The sequence below is a fragment of the Carcharhinus amblyrhynchos genome, chromosome 3 (assembly GCF_965287045.1).
Source record: "Carcharhinus amblyrhynchos chromosome 3, sCarAmb.v2.hapA, whole genome shotgun sequence".
In the NCBI taxonomy this organism is placed as follows: Eukaryota; Metazoa; Chordata; class Chondrichthyes; order Carcharhiniformes; family Carcharhinidae; genus Carcharhinus; species Carcharhinus amblyrhynchos.
In genome coordinates this window covers 99,978,743-99,997,021 of record NC_137326.1, presented here as the reverse complement: position 1 = coordinate 99,997,021, position 18,279 = coordinate 99,978,743, and the positions used below count along the sequence as shown (strand labels likewise).

At 43.3% G+C, this 18,279-nt stretch overlaps 1 protein-coding gene across 3 annotated transcripts in view; it reads left to right on the top strand.

Moving 5' to 3' along the window:
• kcnab1a (potassium voltage-gated channel subfamily A regulatory beta subunit 1a) overlaps nucleotides 1–18,279 on the top strand; it is a 328,558-nt gene that overhangs the window by 225,377 nt on the left and 84,902 nt on the right. For all 3 annotated transcript variants that reach the window (XM_080185593.1, XM_080185594.1, XM_080185592.1), the window contains one exon: nucleotides 15,370–15,407. In XM_080185593.1, the coding sequence (XP_080041719.1) occupies nucleotides 15,370–15,407 (38 nt within the window). The remainder of the gene's footprint in view (nucleotides 1–15,369; nucleotides 15,408–18,279) is intronic.

The window sequence follows — 18,279 nt, the reverse complement described above, 5'->3', positions numbered from 1 at the left end:
ATTCAAAAGCTTCTGTTAGTATTCCTGAACCCAAAGTAGCCACCTTGGAGGATTATAAATGAGCACAATTGCATTGATGATTACTATAATTTTAACTGGGGTCTTGGCCAGTTTTGCTGACTTCCAGGGCTGTATTTTGTCAACCAATGTGAAAGATCACGGTAACTTTTTATTTGTGTAGAACAAAATTGCACAAATTTTGCATTGGTTTTGGGTAAATGGATAAAATTGTCTGAATAAAGTGAGACTGACCGCAAGCTCTTTGAATTGGAATGTCAGAGTTCACCTTCAACTCTATAAGCAACTAGTTTGCCCACATCTGGAGTATGCATCCACAGTTTAGAATCCATGTTTTCGGAGAGATGTGCAGCTTAGAGTGTGAAAAGCTGCGTTACCGGGAAAATGGAAAGGGGTCTGGGAGCTTATGAGGAACGTTTAAGAAGTCTGAAGTTTATAAATTGATGGATGGCCTTACTACCTCTAAGCCTGAAAACTTCGTTACTCGCAATGACGGTATTTTGTGTGGTCATCAGTGCAAACTGCAGCAGCTTGGTTCAGATTGTGATATTCATAAATTTATTTTTTCACATTGAATTGTTGATACTTGGAATGGTTTGCCTGATTTTTGTGTGAATCCTGAAAATATAGTGATTTTTCTTTAAGAGGGCTTGTTAGGAACATATGCCAAAATCTTGCTGCCATTTATGCCAGCAGGATTTTGTGTACCTACTGATGGTGCATCCCAGCCGCGAGTTTTCCAGTGATGAGGGCTGCATCCAACAGGATACCTCATTGACAATAGTGGAATTGTAAGATCCCACACATGTGATTTCTATCTATGTATTGTATAATGTTGTTGTTTTTGATCTTGTTTTTAATACAGTGCCTCTGTGCTTTGCACTGTACAGCAATAAAAATAAATACATTTAAAGACTCTGCCCTACAAACAGCATTTAATCATTATTGCAAGGATTCCTTTAAACATTCTTTTCACTTGTCCACCCACCTGTGCCAACACCAGCTTGCTTTTCACAGTACAAAATGCATTTTCCCTTAAGTTTGACCAAATACGCTTTGATACTTAGTGCAATAACAGTGTGAAAAGTTCAAAGGGTTAGCTGGTACCCACTCATTTAACTCGCTCCCTTTCTGCATTCATAGCAGCTCTGCCCTGCCAATAAGCAAGTGCACCAATCGTGGCCATTCCACTTTTTGGAAACTGAAATATTTGTTCAATAGTAGAAAATAACTGACATGGGGAAACTCTGAGCCTGACATGGAAATATGAATATCTGCAATAGACTAGATGTATTGATCTGAAATGTTAGAAGGTGTTTCCTATCAGTGCTCTCTATGGTGAATAGCCCTACATCCCAATCACAAGCATTTTGCGTTTCCATTAATATTAAAACCCATTAAAATAGTGCCCATATTTCTGGCCGTTTATATAGTCCCCAGTAGCAGTAAAACAATTCTACAAAATCATGAGGATTGGTCAGTTTCTCAGCTAGCCAGCGTACTGGAAATGTGCCTGTGCCTATAACATCAGAGTTAAATTTGGCACTGGACAGGCCAGTGCCTCAAGGGAGTGGTGCTCAGTGCCTCTTCAGCCGATTCTTAAGAGCCCCCAACGGAGGTATGAGCATCTCAATTATCTTATATTTGCCTGAAGCAGTATTATAATGAAGCAGAATGTGTATATACTGGATACAGCCTGTATTCATTATCCGATAGGGATAGGAAAAAGCAGTATAAGTAGGACATTGAATTATCAGGAGATAGAATTCTTTGTTTTCAAACATTAACTTACAATCATTTTCTGTACGATGCTTTGTGGTTACTCCTGAGGCTCTTACTTGGGTTGTGCGGGGATTAGGGCAGGTGTAGGGGGGTGCTGTGCAGGGATTAGGGTGGGTGTGGGTGAGGGGTTCATGATTTGCAATCTGCCTCTGCCCATGCAGAACAAGGTGGGGACCATGCAGTTATAGTGTCCCTGCTGTATCTGTATGATTGTTGGCGCTAATGGCTCCAGCTTCACCTCTCTCCTCCAGGCTGCCTGTGGCCTTATTGCATAGTTTTTGGCAATTTTGTTTTGTGAGCACAGTCAGCCTACTCTCTTAAAGGTAGGCTTTATCGTAAAGGCAACCTGCGCAGAAGGTATTGTTGCCTTGTAAGTTGTTGCTATGTGGGGCAGGCAGAGTGACGATTCGTCCAAAGTGACGAATGCATGAGTAGTGAGCACAAGATGACAAGCCATGGCCCAGGGAGAGGGTGGGTGAGGAACAATCCCCTCAGGAATCAACTGCAGAGAGGAAATGTGATCAGTGAGGTCTACCAGAATTCTGACTTGAGGGCCGAGCAACACAGTCCCAAAAAGTTTAATGACCTCAGGTCCATGGTCAAGATCAACGAATGCACTTCACAAAATCTCTCCAACATGCCCACAAACTCTTTCCACACCACATCCCATTATTCACCCCTAGCACTCTGGCACTTGGTTCTCATGGCTAACATTCTGATACTCCACCTCACTCTCACAAACCCATCAAACAGGCCTCATGCCCACCTCTCTCTGCCCCCATATACTTCCAGCTATTCAGCAGTAGCAGGCGCATTACCCAGACAGTGCTATATCATCACTCGTACTGTGCCCTCTCTCTTGTAGGACACGGTGACACAAAATAGAAAGCTTCAGGGCATAACTGGTGCAACAAGGACACCTATGTCTCCTTGAATCCTCTATGCCAATTGTGTTGGGGCCTATGACATCTGACATCATTCCAAATATTGAGGATGACATATTTGAACTCTTAACCCCTCTCTCGGCTCACCCTTATATAGGTCTGATGAACAAGCTGCTGATTGCGTTGCCATACACCCCTTGCTTCCCATCCCAGCCCAGCTTCCTCACACTAAACTTGCCCTTCTGGATTCCTGCTTTCGGACACCCAATAATTACAACCTGCCACTAGAAGTAGGAGAACAGTAGGGCAGCACTGATGAAGAGACCCCCCCACCCCCCCATCCCCCCATACCCACAGCCACCAACTCAGATACTGGTATCATACTTACCTTGCGGCTTAGTACAGATTTAGGGTCTGCACATGGTGGGTCCAATTCTCCCATTGAGACCCACAACTTTTCTGGCAGCTTGGGTCGGGAGATGCTAGTGTGGGCCATTTCGTGGGTTCCCTGCGAGTGTTTACGACCCACATGCATCTTCTAACCGGAAGAAAATGGTGCCAGCAGGAATGTACAGAAAACCGGTGGGAAGTGAGCTAAGTCATTTGAATATATTTTACGTCGGGCCTGACATGGAACTTGCCGGGCCCGATACAGCATCTCCCACCCCACCAGGAGTACTTCATTCCGGTGGGGTTTAGAGTAGCTCTCCACATTCGGAACTAGTGGGAGACCCCTCTGTTCCCCCATCACTCCAATCAGGGACCCCCAGAGGGTCGGGCTGTGGGGGGGGTGTACCTCCTGGGCATGGGCACCCTGGCAGTGTCAGCCTGTGCCCCCTGGCACTGCTAAGGGGCAAAGTGCCCATGCCCAGGGAGCATCTTGGCACTGCCCATTGGCCAATGCCAAGGGGGTGCCTATAGTGGATGGGACCTTGCGGTAATTGGCGGAGTTAGGGGGTCCCGCTGCCAACTCTACATGGGGATTGGCCTGGGCTGGAGGGAGGTCAGCGATCAGGGTGGGCTGGGGGAGGGGTGGTTGCCAGGGAGGGGAGGGGTCATACCTCCTGGTTGGGGGGGGGAGGATCTGCTGGGGTGAGAGGGTGGGAGGATCGCCGCTGCTGGTGGTGAGCTCTGGGATGGGGGGGGCGGTCAGGGCTGGCCTGGGAATTGTGGGGACCACAATTGGGTCATGGGTTGGGGGGGGGGGGGGGCGCGGTGTGGCTGGAGAGGCAGCACTGTGAGGGTCCCGGGCTGGCCAGTGATTGAGCTGGCCAGCAAACTGACAGATTGGGGCCACTGCTAATGCACAGAGTTCTGGAACTGTCAGACTATGGCGCAAATAGGCACTGCCCCCCCCGCCCCAGGATTTTATTGAGATTCATGATTGGGACCTCTGCATTGCACAGTGGAGAAATTCCGGTCTGACGCTGCACTGAAAAAGTAGTTGTGATTTAGAACAGTTTTCCCACCAATTCAGCACTTTTGGGAGAATCGCCCCCAGTGATTCAACGGGCATGAGTGGGCTGCAGTCAGTTCACTGAAGCATGAGATTGCAAACAAGTTCTATAGAGGACTCCAATGAAAACTTTGCTGGGGTGGCATAAGGAGAACATTGATAGGCATGGACACCAAAATGTGAGGACACTGGCTGACCTGTTAGATCTCTTAGGTCGAATGTCTTTTTGGCTTGACAGCAGCGTCCTATATTTGGCAGATAACAATGAGTAAACTGATTTGAATTCCAGTGCCAGTTAGGCCGTAGACTGGCAGTTTATATCAAATAGCATGTCCCGTCCATTGTACACAATAGGCAAAGTACAGACCATACCCAATCAAACTGTGCTTGCAAAATACAAAAGAGTGCCCACTATTAGATGTGATTCTATGATTGAACAAACTTTTGTCAAATAACCCTCTTGTATTAAAAATTACACTGACAACCAACTTAATATTGTCAGTTGGGCTAATAGTGTGATATGTTTGAATGAACTTGAGCAGCCTGTTCTTTGCAGACAGAAAGCACTTGCGCCTGTTTCAGCTAAACAAAATAGATGATCCTCCGGCCTTGGCATTGCCCTGTGGAATGAACCAGTTGAAGTTAGGCACTCGTTGATGGTGTCCTGATATTTAACAGCAAAGGGTTGGTTTAAATTTTTAATCAACCCTTGGCTGTTAACTATCAGGCACCACCAACCAGTGCATGCTTCACGGCAATGTCTCTACCAATCCAAGTCCGCTTGCTAACTAATCAGTACTCTCTTGTCATTCAGTATAAATATCAGCGACCTGATTGAGGTGTGCAAGATTATGAGGGACATGGACAGAGTGACTAAGGAGCAGCTGTTCCCCTTGAAGGGTCAGTCATGAGGGGGCATAGGTTCAAGGTGAGGGGCAGGAGGTTTAGCGGGGATGTGAGGAAAAACCTTTTTACCCAGAGTGTGGTGACAGTCTGAAATATGCTGCCTGGGAGGGTGGTAGAGGTGGGTTGTCTCACATCTTTTAAAAAGTATCTAGATGAACATTTGGCACGTCATAACATTCAAGGCTATTGGCCAAGCGCTGGTAGATGGGACTTGGTGAGTTTCTAATGTGTCTGTGCGGACTCGATGGGCCGAGGGGCCTCTTCCGTGCTGTATGAATCTATTGTTATTTCCCCTGATATCGTTTTACTTGATTGTCCTGATGAGTTCAAGATAAAAAAACTTTGAATAAACATATTTTTTTCGCAATTCTTTAATGGCTATTAAAGGAAGAAGAAAAGATGTGCATTTATAGAGTGGCTCTTTGTTTCCCAAAATGCTTTTGAGCCAATTAAGTGTTTTGCAAGTGTAACTGCTGTTGTAATGTAAGATTCAGCAATTAATTTCCGCAAATGCCTGCAAGCAGTCATGAACCGCAGTGTGGTAATCACTAATGATATGTTTTATTAGTTAAGGGATAAATATTGACCAGGACACTGGGGAAATCACCCCTGCTTCTGTCAAAATAAATTATACAAGGTTGATTGAATAAAAATGCCAAAGGGCCTTGGGTTTTGTAGTACTCACACTGATTATTAATATATTTGCATAACCATCCCCTGATACTTTCTGCTCCACTCTGTGGCTCACCATAACAAATTCAGATGATAAGGTGAAAACAGGCTTTCACACATTCTCACTGAAGTGGGTGCTGTGGTGAAAGAGTTCAAATATTCTCTAAGTGGCGCTCCTTGTAAACAAACACTCCTTTGAAAGTCTGATTTTAGTCACGTAATTTTAGGCCTTACTGATTACTGTAATTTGAACTTGCCTTCAGATATTAAAATAGAGGTTCAGCACTAAAGCACTGATGAGATGCAATTTTAAGGGAACAGTAGATGTGGCTCCACGAACCAACCTCCAAAGAAGGTTCTGGCTGACACACAATGGCATGTTTCAGGATCACCCAGGGACCAGAGGAGAGGACACACAGGCTGTTTGACCCAACACTGCAGGAGGTCCACTGGAATTACTCTGACTGCATCACCTCTTCCCGCAGACCATGGGAGATCTCTGGCAAGAGGCCTGTGACCAAGCACTCCCTTTCTCCTGATGAATTTACAGAATAAACGTTTTTATACAGTCTTGGTGTAGTTAAGAAAAGTCATCCCAGAAAAACTCCAATGCGTCTCAAAGTCTTTTCCAAAGTGAAAACTGGAAGATGAGTATGTTGTTAAGTGGCGCTTGTAATCCTCAACAATAATTTGTTTAACCTGATTCAAATAATCACTGTTGTAAAAGGGGGATACTTCCAGTGCTACCCGTCTAAATGCTGCCCACGCGCAACCCTGCTGCTGCCCGTGCCCATGCACAGCCCCGCTGCTGGAGGAGGGTGATAGTTTGAAGTCTACCCATCAAAATGCTGCTGATAAATAAATAGCTACTCTTCACTGTAATAAAGAGCCATTGTCTCCTTTAATAAACAGTGGCTGTCCATTCTAATGAACATCTTCTCTCCAATAAAGAGTTGCTGTCTACTCTAATAGTCTCTGTTCACTCTAATAAACAGCTAATGCCCACTCTGAATGCCACTGTTAGCTCTAATGCACGGCCGCTGTCTGCTCTAATAGCTAAAGATGTAGACAGAAGTGTATGAATAGGATCACAGTGATTATGTAGAAGCTTGGGGAATTGATTCCACATTATTAACAATGAGTATTAAGGAGATTTTGTACAGTAGAAAATTTTTAAAAACGTATGGCTTGTTTTGCTTGTTTTGAAACCCGATTTCATCATCTTTATATTATTTCTTAGTAATTATACATCCATATTTATATTTATGACTACTCTACCTCTCTTCCCACGAGGGATCATTCAGGCAAAAGACCCATTAAAGTGTCTGAGTCAGAGGAGGAAAGCAGTAAGAAAATGTTACGGGAAGTAGATCAAATGGGCCTTGTGTTGTTAAATAATCCCAATGAATCTCGGACTGCTGAAAAAATTTAAATGAAGCAGATGAAATTTCAGTTTCATAAAGCAAACTCAAAAAAAGTTGGGGACAATTATCAAATAGCACTGCGAAACATTAACAAACGTATCAACCATTTAGAAGCTGTCTCTTCACTTTTGGCGCATCTGTTAGTGGGAAGAGCCTTAAGGCCTCAAATATGTTTTTAATCTTTTACACTTCGACATTGCTTTTCTGCATCACAGAATGCAAATTGATTGCCCATTAGCAAACTCTGTGGTGGAAAACATTGAGTATGTAAACATGGCTTGACTATGCTATAATATTATTTTATATAAACATTAGAAATAGGAACAGAAGTAGGCCATTCTGCCCTTTGAGTCTGCTGTGCCATTCAATATGATCACGGCTGATCTGTTGAGTTCTACAGAAAAATCTAGGATAATCTTTGATTCCCTTGCCTAACAAGAATCTATCTACCTCTGTCTTATAAATATTCAACCACCGTGCTTCCACTGCCTTCTGAGACAGTGAGTTCCACGATCGCACAACCCTCCAAAAGAAAAGTAATTCTCCTCATCTCTGTCCTAAAAGCATGACCCCTAATTTTAAAACAGTGTCCCCTAGTTTTGGCCTACTTCACAAGAGGAAATGTCCTTTCAATGTCCACCTTTTCCATGCAATGTCCTTCCACTGTTCAGGATCTTACATACTTTAGTCAAGTCACTTCTCACTCTAGTGAAAACAAGCCTAGCCTGTCCAGTCTATCTTCATAAGACAACCTGTTCATTCTAGGTATCAGTCCATTAAACCTCCTCTGAATCACCTCCAACACAGTTATATCCTCCTTTAAATAGGGAGAGCAAGATTCACACAGTATTCAACATGTGGTCACACCAATGCCCTGTATAACTGAAACATAGTAATTTAATGTAATAATCTAAAACATAATTTAAGGTTCAACTCCTCTTGTAATTAAGGGACAGCATTCGATTAACCATCTTGATTGCACGCTGTAGCTGTATGTTAATTTTTTTGTGCCTCATGCACGAGAACACCTAGGTCCCTCTGCACCTCAGCATTGTGCAGTTGTTCTCCTTTTAAGTAATACTCTGTTTTTTACTCTTCCTTCCAAAGTGAACAATATCACCTCCATATGCCAGATCTTTGTCCACTCACTCAACCTATCTATGTCCATCTGCGAACTCTGCATGTGTCAGCCTTGCTCCAGTAGCATTCAATCCTCTGAGTCAGTGGCTCACTAAATTAAGTCCCAGACCTCAGGTAATCCAGACTGATGTCTCAGTGTGGCACTGTTAGAAGTGCCATTTTTTTTGGATGAGACATTAATCTCAAGCATGCCACATTACAGGGAATAATAGGAGAATTTTCCTTGCGTCCTGGCCAGCATAAGTCCATCAAGCAATACCATTAAAAAAAAGATGAACTGGGCCTTCATCTAATTGTTTGATCCTTATGTGAACTTTGTGTTTGCCCATAAAACAACAACAATCACACCTCAACTTATACAATGCTTTGGAATACCCTGAACATGTGAAAGATGTTATACAAATGCAATTTCTTTCCTCTTAACACATCACCATATAAAATAGACACTTAGATAAGGTTCCTGGTGGTTCTGGAACTGAATCCAGGATGAGGCCATGTCTTCCAGACAGCAGTAGAGAAAAGGAGAGAGCACCTAGAAGGTGTGGGAGATGGAATAGTCCCATCTGTATAAAGGCAAAATACTGTGGATGCTGAAATCTGAAAGAAAGCTGACAAAGGGTCATCTAGTCTCAATGTTGGCTCTATTCTCTCTCCAGATGCTATCAGACCTACTGAGATTTTCCAGCATTTTCCTGTACGGTTCTATCTGTGTTATGCTGTGGCCTTCTATCCGATAGATAATATTCCGGCGTTTCGCTTTGTAGCATTCTAGGGTAACACTCGCTGTCCTAATTTATAATCCCTTCTTTTCCTTATTCTGCAGCTACACCATTAAATCTTTTACAACAGTAAAAAATACATGAAATAATGACAAAAGATGGAAAATAGTCTTCCTTTGAATCCATAGAGAACTTATTACATTGCACTGCTTTTTAAATATGTATTTTTGGTTGAACTGTTTTACAGTAAAATTACATATTAGAATTGCAAATTACTAATCAAATGAATGTCAATAATGTGAATGTCATGAGAGAATTACCTCACATAAGCTCACCAAGGGCATGTGGGGAGGGCCAGCTGAATAAAATGTAAAAATAAATGAGCAGAATTTTCCAGACTGCGGGTTTAATGATGGGCAGGCAAAACAAAGCAGTAGAAGGCGTAATAAAGATTCTCACTGGCATTGATGAAAGCCTGACTGAAAACATTCAGATATTCATGTTGCCAGTGGGTTTTCATGCCCAATCCAGGACACACGTCTGCACCAACATGGTGTGCTTATTTTGGGCATCGACAGAGGCCTTCAGCAACAAGACCCTGGGACTCCTGGGTGAATGGAGCATCTATGACATGTACCTACTGACTTGTGCATCTTCTAGAAGGTGGACCTTCTATCTTCAGTGGTGGGTCAATTGATATCCAGGCACCTTTTAAATATTACATCCGCGTGTGGTAGCAGGGTGAGGCATCCATCCCATTCTGCCAAAAAAATGTTGGGAAACCTCTGACTGCATAATAAAGAGGTCAGCATTGTGTATCCTGGCACAAATTTTCAGTAGCCTCCATGATGGGAAGCTCTGCCCACTTCCACACCCACCATCGAACTTTGTCCTAAAAAGTAAAATTCAATTCAATGTCTTTGAAAAATGGAGAATCTTAATTCGGTTTCCCTGACATGTCAATAAAACGTGAAAGAAATCAAAACTGTGCATGTCAAGCTTTATTGTTTTCGCTAGTTTTAGAGTGGACATTTGCTGAAGCAAAAGGTGATGGCTAAAGGCCACATAACTCATAGGATTGGGCAATTGTTCTAGAAGCTTCCAACAGGAGTTACAAGAACAAAAGAGTTCCACTCATCCTTGTAAGGTGCCTTACACCGCATTGTAAGGACATTATAAGCAGGGCACCAGCAGAGATGAAAACTTTCATCCAGTGGCTGCTCTGCTGCTAGGGTTGGAAATGTTCTGTGTAGTGGGCAGCACAGATGTGGATGTGCTGGTGTTTTCTGTGTCGATATGCACGATCTTCTTGGAGATCCTCTCCACTTGGAACCAATAGTTTGTGGTGTCAATGGTAGTCACAATGTGAATATGCCGGCGTATCCACATCATGACTACCATCGACACCGCAAACTACCAGTTCCAAGTGGAGAGGGTCTCCAAGAAGATCGTGCATGTCGACACAGCAGGCAGCAGGTCAGATTTGAAATGAATAAACATTCAGGAACTTTGCTTAATTAATTTGGGGAATTGGAACACACATGCTGTGGCATTGAGTAGGATTCTTCCAAAAACATTCTTAGGGCCTAATTTTACCAACAGGTGCGAAAACGTGGTAAAGTCAGGCGTGAAGCCGTTAATGTGATCCGCGCCCATGTCCGTGCGGATGGCTACATTACCCAGGCACAAAAATGGCCGCCATCCAAATCACACCCGGAACGGGTGCAACGGTGATTTGAATGCATTTAAATTGAATTAATGAACTGCCTGCCCAACTTTACCGGCATTTCCCTCTTTACCATCGCGCTCGCACATCCAGATTTGGCACGAAACAGACCTGCTCAGCAAAGATCTGTTTTGGGCGCTCCATCTTTTGAAGAGGTAAATTCAGAGTTTCCACCTCTCTAACTAACTCAGATCAAGGGAGGAGGGGGAAGGAGGGAGGCCTGATCATTCTCTGATTCTCTGGGGTGGAGGGCGGGGGAAGACCTGATCATTCTTCGGGAGGGCGGAGGCCCGATCATAAGAACATAAGAACATAAGAAATAGGAGCAGGACTAGGCCATCTAGGAGCAGGACTAGGCCATTCTTGGAGAGGGGGGTGAAGGCCCAATCATTTCTGGTAGGGGGAGGCCCAATCATTCTCTGGTGGGGAGTATACCCGATCATTCTCTGGTGGGGAGTATACCCGATCATTCTCATGGGGGTGACGCCCAATCATTCTCTAGTGAGGAGGGGGAGAGACGCGGGTAAGTTATATCTCTGGTGGGGGCGGCGGCTCGGTTGCTCACTGGTGGGGTGGAGGGAGGGAAGCTAGATGGATCCCTGCTGGAGGGGAGTCGGGGGGGATCCACTGACATTCTGTGGGCGATCAGTGGGGAGGAAGGAGGTAAGAGGGTCACGATCGATCTGAGTAGTCGGGGGGTGGGTGGATAAGGGGGGACAGTTATGTTTTGGGGGTGGGGCAATGTCTGTGGGAGCCATCGCTCCTGCTTTTCACTCCCGAGCCGCTTTGTGTGTGTTTTGCAGCCCAGGAGCAATGTGACGGGAGTGTTTTTCAAATTTTTTTCTCACTGCGCATGCACAGTTCAAAGCTCCAATCGGAGCTGCAGTGTTTTAGATGCGATAAATCCCGCCCACAGCGCAATTCAGACTCTCAATTTTCTTTTTGAGGCTAAGTGCATATAAGGGCACCTGGGAGCTGTTTTCCAAGTCGGATCTGAATTGTACCCAGATTCAGCACTTTGAATCAAAACGGTAAAATCAGGCCCGACGTGTCGAATTCGCGGGAAAACTAGAGTAGATCCTGCATAAAAGCAAATTACTGTGGATGCTGGAATCTGAAATCAAAAGAGAAAATGCTGGAAATTCTCAGCAGTTCTGGCAGCATCTGTAAAGAGAGATAAGAGCTGACATTTCGAGTGCCGATAATCTTGCTGTTTTTTTTTTAGCAGGATTTTTGTTGTGGGGAAATTCTTTTAGGTGGCCTGATTAATTAAATTACTAAACATTTCATTTCACAAAAATAATTTATTCAGTTCAATGAATTCTTCAATTAAACTAGTTTTTATTAAAACATTGAAATGTTAGAATCAAAAACATTACAAATTAACAATATTCAAAAAAACATACAATTAGGACAAAACAAATCTCATTTTGGACAAAATGGGAGATCAATGGTTCCACCTACACAGCTAATGCGCTAGAAGGCTTTCACAAAAGATCTCAGATTTCATGCCAAAAAAGTAGAATAGTTATTTTTTTTTAATCAGATTAGTCTGCCCAGCACTTAATTAACAGTAATTTTATTCATTCACTGATCTGTCAATCTACTGATGCCATGTCTTTCAATCAATAATTCTCTGACACCTTCAAATATAACTCTGTTATTCGTCAGTCTGTTTTTATGGAAATTCTCTCCCAAAAAATGGCTTCTTATGATTCAGCATTTTCTCTAACCAATTTAAACCGGTTCTACTGAAGGTACCTTTATCCATTGGACTTACTTTCCCCAGCTTAGATATGCATTGGTAATTTACTTTGCTGCATTATTTGTGCTGAATATATCTTTCATTTTAATGACATGTTAAAAATATATCTTAGAGAAATTAAGACGTTAGTTACATATTTTGTATCCTCAAACCACATATTAAAACATTAGCTGCTAATTATTCTTATGTTGGGTATTTAGAATTAATCAGAATTCTCAACTATAATTTTCAAAATGAATTTCCTACACTCTGTGTACTGTAGACTGCACTAGGGTGAAGCTAATTAAATATTAGACAGCAGGGCCTGCTGGAACAGCAATTGTGCATGCGCCAATCTTTCAGGGCAGAGATTGGCACATGCACAGTAGCACTGCAATGCCAGTTTTCCAATCAATGACCAACTCATTCGCTGGTCAGCCCGATGACGACCTCCCCCCATCACTGGCACAGAGACCTCCCCTACCCCCCACACCACTGTCAGTCCCTGATCGCTGGCCTCCTTCCCTCTGTCACTGATCCCTAATGCAGAGTGGCAGACGGACCCCACCAATCGCCCCCATTAGGCCCTGCCCCCTTTGGCATTGCCTATAAGGCATCGGGCAATGCCAAGATACCCTCTGGGCATTGTCACTTTGCCCCCTTGGGCAATGCCAGTGGGCCAGGCTGGCACTTCAGTCTGGCAATGTCTGGGGGCACCCCCTCACTCCCAACCTCTGAGGGGGTCTCCATGGTCCCCGTTCGCTCCAGCAGGGTCAGGCCTCCAGCTCCCTGCAACTGGGGAGCTATTGTAAATCCTACTGGAGTGAAACACTCCTAGCAAGGGCACAGACTCTACTGTGCCTGGAGGCTTTAGTCCCAGGCCTGCTTTCTGGCACGGAGCTAATGGCGCTGGAAATCCAGCACCTGGAGGCTCGTAGAGTCTGTGATTCAGTGGACTGGGAGAATCGCCCCAATTATCTGTAAGATCTTATCCCCATGCTGTATGGTCTTCGTGTATTTGTGTAGCTGGTGAAATAGTTTTGAAGACAATTTTCCTAGACACAACTGCAACTACATTTCTTTGAATAAATCTGCATGGAAGAGACAGATTTCCAAAATCAACTCTAATTCATCTTATTATTTGCTTTGCATTAATGAAATGTTTTAATTTGCTTGAGATGATCAGATATGCAGCGAGTGCCTCTGTGTTCGAAAAATGGTAATTGAAGCTGCTAATAAAAGGTCATTCTAAAATATGTATAACATGTTAATCCTGTTCTGGGGTAAGAGTCAGCACTGAAGGAGCCTCAGTGGAAACTAACATAGTTGTCACAGAGCAATCAAGATTGATCTTCAAACTTAACCCATTGTTTCATGGATCTTTGGAGATATCTCAGATTCACTGGTTAGCGATGTGGCAATGTAATAATCAGGTTAACTAAAGGGGAACTAAATTTGTTTGTTATAATCCAGGCCAGAAACTGCAGGGTGTTTTGCAAAGTCAGCCTAGATCATAAGTTTTGCATTTTGAATTTGGTATGGGTGAACCCGAGGTGTTTCACTCCAAGTATGATTCATGTAACCCACTAGGGAGCTTTAATCAGACAAAATTTATTAAGAACTCAGTTAACATCTGATAAGAAAATGTGTGTAACTTTTCCCAATTACAAAAAGAACAACCATGGTATTGTTTAAACCTCAACAGCTAAATATACTGTTGCATGCTAAACAACCCCACAAACGTATGTTCTGTTCTAGGCTTAGCACAGAAAGCAAGTATGCTCACATGATGCTGGATGTTGCAACTCCTGTTATGTATTACTCCTTTGGATGTTGAAATGAAAACGCTGAGGCCTCCTCAGCCCTGGGACTTCTAGCATACCTTGAGACACAAAGAAACTGCTTGCCTCTAGCTTTTAGCTGCATCTCAGAGCAGAATTTTCACTCCAGAGAAAGACAGAGAATACTGTTTTTAGTCTGTAGTCCAAACAGCTTCTGACAAACTGAAACGAAAATTCTTGGATTTTCTCTGTGGGGGAAAAGACTGTCCCAAAGTACCATCCAACCTGTCAATTATTCGCAAATCAAACCCCAGACATCAATCCCAAAAGGGTCTTAAAACTCGAGGACATTGCAGTAGGCCCAGATTAAAAATAAGCAATGTTTCAATTATCCTGCTTCAACAATTAAAGATACCAGTATGGCAACAAAACAAAAATAACCAGGCCTGCTGGTAAATCTGCAGGGAAAGATGATTAAAATACATTTCTTAAAGACACAGTATTGTCACATGTTTAATTATGCACAGCTTAATTGCATGATGTATTGGAATCAAGTTATGCCATTGTATAGATGATATGACACAGTCTGACTGCAGCTGTCTTTGAACCAATTAACCCAGTCTAGACTCAATGTGTCCTGATGTGTTGCATTTTCTCCAACGAGTGTAATGGCTGATGATCAACAATGCTTGCGGAACTAAATAGGAAAAGATTAGGAGGAGTTGCCAAAAAACAGAAAGTTGTGGATTTTATGGAGGTTAAAGAAGTTAGAAATGTAATTGTTTAGAAAGAGTCTTTTTGGGATTGAACTCCAGGTAACTAAAAGCAATGACTGTCGATAATGGGACATACAGGGGTTGGAGGATATTGGTGTGGGCAAATGGATGTGAGGCGACATCCAGAGGTTTGAGGAGATGAAGGAAAGAAGTTGTACAGTAGGTGGTGTCTCTGAAAGTAGGAAGGAGCAAGGATAGGAAGGGGTCTAAAGATAAACGTCGTAAGTGAGTAACATAATATACATAACGTGGTCATTTCAATTAAATATATTTAAAAATACAGTGTTGAACTGTCTGTTCATTTCATCTACTGGTTTGACAGTATATTTCTCTGTTTCCAGGAACCTGGGTGACATTTGGAGGTCAAATTTCTGATGAGGTAAGAACATTTTTTTTTCATTTAAGAGTGTGGAATTGTTGAAGAATTAAACATTTCTGAAGCAATTGTAAAGCTAAACAGATTTGTACCTGTTGTGGAAGGTAAAATTCCAAGTGAAGGTGTTCCCTCAATTCTGGTATGTTTCTTCACTGGTAAAGGTGGAACAGAAGTAACTTCTTTGAATGCTTGCCAGGAAACCTAATGGATAGGGAACTGGAGGTTGAAGGCAAAAGTTTCTAAAATGTTTCTTAAGTTCCAGTACATCTAAAACCTAAGCATGCTTTCATTAGGCGTGGATTTTGCAGAGACTAATTGTGCAGAATTTTACATTTCTGTCAGGTCTACAGGCGATAGAAACAAGAGGAGGAGTTGGTCATTCAACCCTTCAAGCCTGCTCCACCATTTAATGTGATTATGGCTGGTCCTCTATCTTAATAGCATACCCTGCATTCTCCCCATACCTCTTGACACATTTGGAGTTTGGAAATCTATGTTTCCTTATATATAGTCAGCGACTTGGCCTCTTTAGACTTCTGTGATAGAGAATTCCACAGGTTCATCAGGCCCCGAGTGAAGCAGTTTCTCCTCATCTCAGTCCTAAATGGCTTACCCTACATCCTGAGACTGTGATCCCATGCTCCAGAGTCTCCAGCCGTCGGGAATGATGTATCTGCATCCAGTCTGTCGAGCCCGGTCAGAATTTTATATATTTCAATTGTAACCCCTCTCATTCTTCAAAATTCCAGTGAATACAGGCCTAGTTGACCCGATTCCTTCTCATATGACAATCCTGCCATTTCAGCAATCTGTTTGGTGAACTTTCGCTGCACCCCACTCTTGGCAAGAGTATTGTTTCTTAGATAAGATGACCAGAACTGCGCACACATACTCCAGTAGCCTCACTATAGCTGCAGTAAGACACTTTTGCTCCTGTACTCAAGTCCTCTTGCAATGAAGGCCAACATGCCATTTGCCTCCCGAACTGCTTGCCGTACCTGCATGCTTGCTTTCAGTGACTGGTGCACTAGAACACCCAGGTCCCTTTGTATATCAACATTTCCTAATCTATCACAACTTTAATAATGCTCTGCCATTCTATTTCTCCATCCAAAGTGGATATTTTCACATTTATATTGCATCTGCCACATATTTGCCCACTCACTCAACTTGTCTAAATAACCTTGAAGCCTCTTGACGTCCTCCTCAGCACTTGCATTCCTACCAACTTTGTGTTGTCAGCAAACTTGGAAATAATGCATTTGGTTCCCTCAACCAAATCATTGATGTATGTAGTGAATGGCTGGGGCCTAAGCACTGATCCCATGAATCACTACCTGCCATTTCAAAAGAGACCGATTTATTTCTACTCTCTGTTTCCTGTCTGCTAACTAATTCTCAATCCATGCCAATACAATAACCCAATCCTATGCACTTTAATTTTGTGCACTATCCTCTTATGTGGGACTTTGTCAAAAGCTTTCTGAAAATCCAAATGCATCACATCCGCTGGTTGATCCTTATCTCTCCTAATTATGTCTCAAAAAACTCCAGGAGATTTGTCAAACATGTTTTTCCTTTTGTAAATCCATGTTGATTTTGTCTAATCCTGTTGATATTTTCTAAGTCCCTGTTCTTACATCTTTTATAATACTCTAATATTTTCGCTACTACTCATAAGCTAACTGCACTGTAATTCTCTGTTTGCTTCCTCCCTCTCTTTTTTAAATAACGGAGTTTCAGTTGCCACCATCCAATCGATCCAGGCTGTTCCAGAATCTATAGAATTTTAGAAAATGGCATCCACTATTTCCATGGTCACCTCCTTTAGTACTCTGAGATGTAGATGATCCAGGCCCTGGGGATTTATCAGCTTTCCTTCCCATTAATTTCTCCAGCACCAATTTGGCAGTGATGGCTGCAGTCTGGGCTGGCTGACTGACCAGCAATGACAAGGAACGGAGTATTGGGAGCATGCATGCATTTATTCTGAGAAAAATCAGCAGACTCGTCATGCATCATAGTGCTACTGCCACTCCCCTAGGCAAAACCCCAGCAATCCTCATAATCTGCGATTGCTGGACTGTTGTTTGAGACCTCAAATTCCTGTAAGTGCTGAGGGCTACAGCCATGACGACAGTAGTCTGAGCCTGCGTGGCAGATCTTGTGACTTCTTACCTGAGCTCCCACTGCAGCACTGAACAGGATGGCTTCAATCTATATTGTAATGAACACATGGCCATTCTTCTGACATACATCCAGTTATTCAGCTGCATCCACTGGTGCGGTTGTGGAATTGGCCACCACTTATGCAATGGGAAAGATGACCTTCAAATTTCAAAGGATGGCCTTCACATGTCACACGATGCCCTGAGTTACATTGGAGCTGGACCCCTCAATGTCCCTTGACAATGACAGAAGGCTGCATGGTAGGTCTGCCTGTGGACCAGGCACCTCAGTTTACAGGTTCATCTACATTTTCCTGTAGGTTCTCCCAGCAAAGTCCTCATCTGAGTTCCCTTTGGTAGTACTCTTCTGTAATCTCATCCTCTGGTGAACATGAACTAGCCTTTCCTGTGGCCTGGCTGCAGCCTACTTGTATCCAGACATTCACTACCTGCCAATTATAACTAATATTAACCTCCAAAGTGTACACAGTGCCTGTATTTGGGATGGTGGCTGAGCGTGTCAGATGCTTTTTCACCGGTGATATGGTGTTATTCTGTCTCTTCCTCCTGGTTCTGCTCTGGCTGGCTAAGTGGCATTCCTTGGATACTTAAAAACAAAGTCAGCAGGGGAGGGTGGGGATGAAGGGAGGGTGGGATGGAGAGTGAAGAGAGAGGTCCCTGGCCACACCATCTAAAGCTTGCTTGGC